The sequence below is a fragment of the Psittacula echo genome (assembly GCF_963264785.1).
Source record: "Psittacula echo genome assembly, chromosome: 3".
Classification (NCBI taxonomy): Eukaryota; Metazoa; Chordata; class Aves; order Psittaciformes; family Psittacidae; genus Psittacula; species Psittacula echo.
The window spans coordinates 93,183,197-93,192,471 of NC_137736.1; the positions used below are offsets into that span (position 1 = coordinate 93,183,197).

Sequence of the window (9,275 nt, forward strand, 5' to 3'; positions counted from 1 at the left end):
ATTTTCTTCCTCATAATATCGATGTTCTACTTCAGACTCTTAAGTTGTCTTTTTCTCTATTATATTTATTGTTCTATATTACAGCAATTTATCTTGGAAAGTTCTTTAGATCTCATTTGGACCTATATATCAGGAAGGACCATTTTGAAATACTATTGTTATAAACAGTATTGGCAAAAAGCTCAAGATCAAGACCAGAGCAAATGCAACACAAACCAGGAGCCCAATTCTGCTTCCTCAGCCTTTATCTGCAGCCAGGGGGTATGCCATAGTGAACCGTATGTTGCCAGACCTGGACCTAAAATGTATGTACTTTGTGTCACTGTACTATGTAGCCTATCTTCATGAAAATATAGGAAAGATCCTGTCCTGAAATTCTTAGTCAGCTGACCCTGGTATTGACTGCACTGAAGAAGCAAAACTAAAGCTACAGAACACAAAATCAAACTAGCTTCAGACTGTGTTTTCACAATGCAAACATTCACAGGAGTTATTTTGCAAGACATCTAACCTTGTAAAACACTGTAAAAACTATTGTAATGCACCTTAGTCAGGTAGTTCTAAAGTTTCATCTGATGACAACTTAGTGTCCTTAAATAAGCCGTTGTGAAATTTGAGGAATTAGAAAGTACAAACCTGCAAACTTGCAAATGTGTAGGACTGCCCCAGTGTTGTTTTGGTGTAAAATGTTAACTTCTACTAGCTTTAGTGAGGGAGAATAGTATTCCTTATTTGCAGCAGAAGATATAAAAACAAAATAATGAATACCTCTTTTTTCAGATAGGAATTTACATCACTGAGAATGAATGCATCTTCTGTGAGGAAAGCTGCTGCTCCTTATACTGCAGCAGCTGCAGACTTCTTTTTGCAATCTTGAAATTTCTGAGCTGAAGTTTCTCAAAGTAAAGCATGGAATAGTATATCTAAAGACAGAACAGCACTAATGTAGGTTATGCTTTTTATTTCCTCTGAAGACTCTATCTTCTTAGGTACTACTAAACACCTAGCAATGAAGCTGGATTAGAACTTGACAATAATCTGTTCACATACGATAAACATCAGGTGCCTGAAGTATTAAGAATGGTATGTACTTTATCTTAAAATGCTGCAGGACTGTGTAGTACAGCAGCTACAGCAGTTCCCAGCTTGAGAGATTCTTGCAACACAGTCTTTTTTTTTTTTTCCAGCTGTGGTTTAGCAAAATCTGTGACCTCCATTTTCTTTATTCATGCCTGTCTCATTCCTGATATATTTGCAAACTTCTCCAAGTTGCACCACAAGTATAATAAGTAATCTGTAGGATGACCAACACTACTTGCATATGTAGTTTTCTACATTGCAGTAATTTCACTTTGAGGAACCTGTTTCCAGACCCTATCTGTTTAAAGAAACTGTTTCCCTTTGTCCATCCATTCTTTTATCTACTGGAAACCTGAAAGAAGAAATTTCAACTTGTTCACCCAGGTAAACGTGACCTTTTTGGTAGGAGAGATATGAACATATACGCTTATTTTAGTATATGATGTTTCTTTTTCTAATGTCTGCTCCTCAAAATAAAGAAAAATTCTGTTTCTATTAGTCAGGTGAGTAGGTCAGCTTGATTTTCTCACTAGAATGAGATGAACAGAGTTTACCAGTAGTCTTTATGGTCTAGAGTAAACAGAAATCTTCCTTCAACCGTGAAGACATGCCATCTACTCACACTTTCCTCTTTTTCCACCCCCAAAAAAATTTAATAGTTTGGACCGTAAGTGATCTAAAGGTCACATAGAATTTTGAATCTGGCAATGACAATTGTATAGCACTGGCCTATATTTAAATATTTTTAACAAACTTGTGTTTGAAAGCACTGTTTCCAAAGTATGCTTAGAATATGATTGCTGAAGTTAAAAGCAATAAAACATGCCAAAAGTGTAGCTGTTCTAACTTCCCAGTACATTACTAAACACTGTTCTTCATACACATCCACCTCATGTGAGCATCAAATCACAAACGGTCTCTTTTCAGAGACCTTAAGCACTTGCAAGTCTCTTATGCCAGTAAAAACTGAAAGTACACAGCAACCTTGGCTGTCCATTCAAAATTTTAATTTTATGCATGCATAAATTACTTCAATTTTGTGGTACTGAAGAAGTTCATTGATACACATAGTAGCATGTAACCATGGCATATAGCTGGATGCTACAAAGTAATGAGTAAACACACAAGTTGTTAAACTGTGTGACTAATGCGCAAGGTAAGTCACCTAAAGAGAGGCAAGATTACGCCTCTCTCATATATATCTTGCAGTATTTTATTCAGCTGCTGGTCATTCTGGGTCAGTCTGAAACCCATAGTCACTAAATAACACTTTACTCCGCAGGTATTGATTGATACGAAATGGGCTATCTGTAGAATAAAATACTATTCATGAGAAATAAGGGAATCATACAGCCTATTGACTTTACTAGCTTTTACTAGTATGCAAAGCAAAAAAAATGTTTATGCATTCCTAGTAGGAGTGAGAAAATTTAGATCTTACTGAGAAAGAAATTATTTATTTGGTTTTAAATATTTATAGACCTAACGGGATATACTAAGTAATAATAATATAATATTTAGCATGTGTATATATATACACACACATAGATATATATGTACATATATATATAAACATAAAGTTTTAATAACAGGCTCCTGCTAGAAAATTCTGCCATTAAAGACTTGCTGAGAAAATGAGTGAAGAAAAGCAGTTCCAGCGTATGAATTATATAATGTGAGATTATCGTAGTTCAGTAATATATCTGGAAACACCAAAGTGAATATTCACTAGAGAACACTTACACAATTACTTACCTTTCCTTTACTGAGGTAAGGAAGAAAACTGCTTTTCTGAACTGACTGATGAAAGGAGATGATAAAGCAGTTGTTTGGATTCCATACCTTTTTTCCACTGGCTATGCTTTGATTCCTAACTGTGCAATTTAGTTTTCCAGACACAGGTTTCCTGGAGTGATTAAGGATATAGTAGATCCAGAGAGAGGACTGATCCTTTACTATTTCTCTCTAAATGTGCAGTTTGAATTTTACATGAGACAGAAGTAGAGGGCCAGCCACAAAACAATGTCTACATTCTAAATGCAAATTGTATATGAAATTTACTCTAGGGATGTGGAGATGGAGCATACAGAAGGTATTTTAGTAATGAAAAATCATAGTGAAGAGGATCAGATTTTTCCATCGAACCACTTTAAGTCTGGGTTTTCCTAAATAGAAAGCAACTACTCTGTTTCATACTGTGTATTTGTTTTTTCAATACAACTACAAAATACAGTATCAATAATTATGCTTGAATAGGTTGTTGACTAGAGAAAAATTACTCCTAATCTATTGTCTGGACCACCTCAACATTCAAAACACTGTGTAGATATTCAGGGAAAGTGAAAACAGTATCAGATATACCAGTGTGTGATGTGAGGAGCTGCTGTTAATATTTTCCACAGTTGTCAAAACGAAAACTCTTATAGAAACCACAACACACCTTTTTAATGGAGGAAATTCCTCTTTTAGCTTTATATAGATCTCAGGAAAAAAAAAAAAAATCATGATTGATATTATAAAGTGAGCACTGTAAAAAAAAGGAATCATATTTTCCATAGGGATTTTACACTACAGTTGAATCTTTACTACTCAGTAGCATCAATACATGAATTAGCTGCTTTATATAGACATTACATAGTTGTAGGAAAGTATAGTTTTCTGGGGTTTAGTAACTATTACACTTATCAATAGGAAAAAAATGTGGGGTTTGGGGTTTTTTTAGCATTCTGACAACTCCATTTTACAGTAAAAATGTTGACATTACTTTAACAAGTGTCATTGAAAATTATTTGTTTTTTAAAGCATGAATTATAAATTAAATTATTTCTGGCTGTGCCCTAACTTAAACTCTTTCCTGAACTGTCACTTTTTATTAAAATCAATTTCAGATTCTAAGTATTGCTCCACTCACTTAATTGATAGCAACACAAATTCATGATAGGCATAAAATGAAATTGTTTCTGTGACACAACTCAATAGTAGATTGAGGATTAGTTCACAATGACCTTGTGCAACCTTTTTTTCTGGGTTTGTTTTTTTTTTTTTCATTTTTTTCACAGTTATAAATATTTAATTTGCAGGCCATTAGTTACTGGAATTTTGGTTATTTAACCTGCCAATTACCAATGGCCACTTCTGTTTAGTTTAAAACAGTAGGAGCAACAGCTGGCAGCTAGAACATTCAGTGCTCACAGACCACAGGGTATGATAACTCCAAGGAATTATGAATTTTCTTTTGGTACATCAAGTGTCTACAGTGCAACTTCTTTTCCACTAGCTGCATACATGAAATGAGTCTGTGTCACTTCTGATACACTCAGCTCAGTCCCTTATGACTCAGAACAGCATATTAGAAGAACCACAGGATAAAACAGATCTGACATTTCAAATATATTTAATAGCCATTATCCAGAGCCTGCTTTCAATCCAAATGTTAAAAATCACTTTGGAACATATCTGTAGTATTTGAACATTAAGCTGCATTAATCATGAAGCAATACTTTAAATTTAATCAACTGAAGCCAAATTCTGCCCTCACCTTCACTCTGCATGTTCGCTGCTCTGGAATACATCTTCTGAGTTTGAACTTTAAACTACCTACTAAAAATTAAGTCATTCTTTAATTAGCACCCTATATAAAATGGTCCAAATTCTGCCATTTTTCACATTCGCAAAAGTCGGTAGAGGACAGTGTGGACATAACTGGCAGCAGAATGCAGCCCAGCTGCAATTTCTAAATGAGATTTGGTAGGAGACAGAGCATGTAAGTCTTTCACTATAAGGCAATCTTCAATATTGACTCAGGCTACTGGAAATCTGACTAGCTGTTTTGATGGTTTATGACAGCATGTGAGTTCTGCTAACATTTGGGGGTAGGAGGGAATCACCACATACATCTTCTTTCTATTTGACTAAGCAGAATTTTCCATGATTAAGGTTTGGTTGTTTATGGGGAGAGGAGGAGGCAACGAAGCCCAAATGATACTGTTCTGTGTCAAATAAAATATATTTAGGGATCTATATTATAAAGAAAGAATTTTTTTTTAAATTAAAAACATACATCTTGGAAAGATAGCTCATATTTACATAGAGGATTGCAGGGCTATAATACATTGTTGCAATAGATGTCCTCAGTGCGTAGAGTTTCTCCCACATCCTGTTAGTTACTGCAGGTAATATGACTGCTCCAGAAACACTGTCCCCCTTCTCCACCTCAAAACAAAGTGAAGTGAAACCTGTGGAAGTGCCACCTTTGTCTGACAGTCTTCTAGGAAAACACCCCAGCATGCCCCAAGTGTATTAACCACCTGCCTACACTTTCACTTGCCTCTCTTTTGCACTGTGTGACTGTTTCAGTGGGCATTTACTTGTCAATCCCATGGGAAAGAACAGTTAGACAACAGAACCACCAAACCCACCAGACGTGGTCTGTTTCCACTTTCATTAAGTCCACCTCTCTTTAGTGACTTATGTTAGTCCCTTTAGTGGTGTCTTAAAGCAGATTTCACTGCAGAGAAAAGGCAAAGTTAAACCAGTGCCTAAAGTGAGGTCCAGGGTATTCTAAAAGTCTCCTACCTGAATTATGGACATCCGGCTCGGGGGAGCCTCGCTGGCGTTAGTCCCTTGCCCTGTGAAGCTGGTGTGGCAGCCCACATGTCCCTGGGGTACAGTCAGGTTGCTGGAGGCGGGCTTCAGGTACATCACCTCAGACCTGGGAGAGCTGAGGGGCAAGCGGGTCTGGTAGTCAAAGTACATGGGTGAGGTGGCCAGGGATGGGCTGCTCACCACATTCATGACATTGAGGGGGCCCCGGCTGTCCTCACCCTCACTGGGCACCAGCATAATGTCATTCTTGCTGATCTTCTTCTTCTTGCCCTTGCCCCCTCCGCTGCCTCCTCCTCCCCCGCCACTGCCTCCCCCTCCTCCCAGCTGAGGGTGGCTATACTCGGCAATGCGACAATTATAGGTGCGGATCTCCTTGTTCTCTCGCTTGCACTTCACAGCAATAGTGATCATGGCAGCCAGCAAGATGATGGACACGGTGCTCAGTGTCACGATCAGGGGCAACGACAAATCCCAGTGTGGTCGCCGATGTTGCTCACCATTCACCTGTGGCTCGCCAGCCTCTGGCAAGGGCCCAGCCAAGGCCCTGACAATGAGCTTAGCCACTGCAGAGAGGCTAGGCTTGCCATGGTCACTGACTTTTACCACCAGTTCAGCAACAGGGCTGAGTTCTTCCCAGTAGGGGTGCAAGGTGCGTATCTCACCACTAGTGGGGTCCATCTCAAAGAGGTGTTCCTCATTGCCTTCCACAATCTCGTATGTGAGGCGCCCACTCTCCCCAAAGTCACTGTCCAGGGCACGGACTGTGCCCACAGGATAGCCCACTCCAGCATTGCGAGGGACCTGCAGTTCAGCAGTGTCATTGATGAGGGCGGGCAAGACGATGAGGGGTGCATTGTCATTGACATCAAGCACAGTGACGCGCACCGTGGCGTTGCTTTCGCGGTGGGGTGAACCCGAGTCTTTGGCCAGCACACGAAACTCAAAGTGCTTTGTCTGCTCATAGTTGAAGCTTCTCAGGGCATAGATAGCACCATTGGTGGGGTTGACGGAGACATAGGTGTAGATAGAGACATCTCCTACATGCCCCGGCAGAATGGAGTAAGAAACTGTCCCATTTTGGCCCAGGTCAGGGTCCTGAGCCAAGACAGAGCCCAGATACTCTCCAGGAATGTTGTTCTCAGGGACCTGTAACACATAGAGGTTCTTACTGAAGCGGGGTGGATTGTCATTCTCATCAAGGATCCGGACAGAAAATGACTTGGTGGAGTTGAGAGGGGGGTTGCCCCCATCACGTGCCACAATGGTCACATTGTACTCATCTTGTGCCTCACGGTCCAGGGGCCGGTCAGTGACAACAGTGTAGAAGTTGTCATAGTTCTCCTCGAGGGTAAAAGGGACAGCTCCTGGCCCACCGCCACCACCCAGTACTCGGCACTGGAGCTGCCCATTCTTGCCTGAGTCTTTGTCAGTGACCCGCACCAGGGCAATGACAGTGCCCGGTGGGGCAGCCTCACTCAGTGCTCCCTGGCGAACAGAGACAAAGCCAATGGTGGGTGCATTGTCATTGCGGTCAATGAGGCGGACGGTGACCTTGCAGTGAGCAGGGATGGGATTGGGCCCCAGGTCCCGAGCCTGGACGTCGATCTCAATGAGGCCACTTTCCTCATAGTCCAGGTTACCCTTGACACGGATGAGGCCGCTCTGTGGGTCGATGCTAAACAGGTCGCGGACACGCTCAGGTGCGTAGCCACTGAAAGAGTATAGTACCTCTCCGTTGGTACCCTCGTCGGCATCGGTGGCATTAAGGTCAATGACAGCAGTGCCCAGTGGTGCATTCTCAGGCAGCTCTACCACATAGGATGCTGCCTCAAAGATGGGGCTGTTGTCATTGGAGTCAATGAGGCGCACATTGATCTGCACTGTGCCCGAGCGTGGTGGGTCACCGCCGTCCAACGCCGTCAGCACCAGGGTGTGGTGGCTCTGCTCCTCACGATCTAATGGCTTCTGGATGACCAGCTCTGGAAACTTTGTGCCATCACCTCGGGACTTCACATCAAGGGAGAAGAGACCGTAGTCATCACGGGTGAGCAGGTAGGTGCGCAGCCCATTGTCTCCAGCGTCCGGGTCGTGGGCACTGGTGAGAGGGAAGCGGGTGCCTGGTGCAGCATTTTCTGAGATGTCCATGTCCACTTGGTCAGAGGGAAACGCTGGTGCGTTGTCGTTCAGGTCCTGGATCTCCACCTTGATCATGCAGATCTCCTGGTCGTTGGCGAACACCTCGAGGGAGAGCTGGCACTTGGTGCTGCGCCGGCACAGCGCCTCGCGGTCGATGCGCTGCTTGGTGTAGAGCAGCCCGCTCTCCCCGTCCACGTCCAGGAGGTGCGGGGCTGAGTTTTCCAACACCCGGAAGGTGGACTTGGGGCCTCGGCCGCTGGGGCCGCCGCCGGGAGCGCCGCGCTCCGAAGGCAGCATCCCTCCCCCCGCCGAGCCCGCCGCCAGTCGCGCATCGCGGCCGATGTTCCCGATGACCGTGCCGGCTCCTTGCTCCTCCGGCACCGAGTAGTTCAGGTTCTTCAGCGACAGGGCGGGAGCCCAGCAGAGGAAGAAGCAACAAATGGAAAGGTACATCCCCGAGAAGGGGTGGGGGTGGCAGCAGCTGCAGCGGCGACCAGGGTTGTTCCCGTCTTCTCTGTCTCCTGCTCTGGGTTTGTTCTTCCTCCTCCTTCTCCGTCGTCTCTTTTTTTTTTTTTTTTTTTTTCTCCTTTTCTCTCCCCACCCCTATATTTTAAGTTCCTGAACCTGTTGCTCTAAAGCATCTGCAGAGACACAGGATGAGAGGCAGCAAATAGACCATGTAGCTCAGAGGGAGGGAGCAATCGGGAGGGGAGGGGGAAGCGGGGGGCAGCCGCTTCGGCAGCGTTTCAGCTAGCGCTTGCCGTGCTCTGGAGTCCCCTCGCAGTCACTTTGGCTGTCCGACTTCGGCAGTGGGAGTATTGCAAAAAATCAGAAAATTTGCAAAAGATCTTCTCCTCCTGGCAGATGAAGCGTTTCCCGATCCTTGAATCCCCGGCAGATGTACAAAGGGTAATAAAAATAATAACAATAATAAAAAATCGGCGGCAGTGGCTGTTTTTCTAAAAAACGATCAAAAAGATTGTGTTTTTTTTTTTTTAATATGTGTATTTATATATACATAGGAAATGGGGGCTGGCCACAGGTCTGTGAGCAGGGATAGAAAAGCTTATTTGCTACTCATTGCCTGTGATGCTGTTGGTGGAGTGGAGGGGTGGGAGAGAGACAGAAAGGGGGAAAAAAAAAAAGTCTCAGCTTGCTGTTGAAGCCCTCTTCGTGTGCAGTGAGAGGCAGTGAAATGTTTGATTGCACCGAGGGGTTGTTGGTTTTCAGGGAATGTTTTGCTGCATTTAGAGATCTAATCTTGCATTGCTTGCGGCGGAGAGCTGCATCTCGCTGCCACCGGTATTTCCCCCTCCCTCTCTGTCTCGTACACCCTCACTGTTTCCCTCCCGAATCAGAAGGCGAGGGAAGGAGGATTGCAGGGCAAGAGGGGAAACAAAACAGGAAAAAAAAAAAAAAAAAACCCAAAACAAAACACACCACCAAAAAAACGG

The 9,275-nt window shown here is 43.3% G+C and overlaps 1 protein-coding gene across 1 annotated transcript in view; it reads right to left on the minus strand.

Moving 5' to 3' along the window:
- Positions 1-8,274, minus strand: part of PCDH17 (protocadherin 17) — a gene marked incomplete at its 5' end in the record, with an annotated part of 91,040 nt that extends 82,766 nt beyond the window's left edge. Inside the window, one exon of the mRNA XM_080613738.1 lies at positions 5,656-8,274. Within this exon, the coding sequence (XP_080469864.1) occupies positions 5,656-8,274 (2,619 nt within the window). The remainder of the gene's footprint in view (positions 1-5,655) is intronic.
- Positions 8,275-9,275: the final 1,001 nt, after the last annotated feature.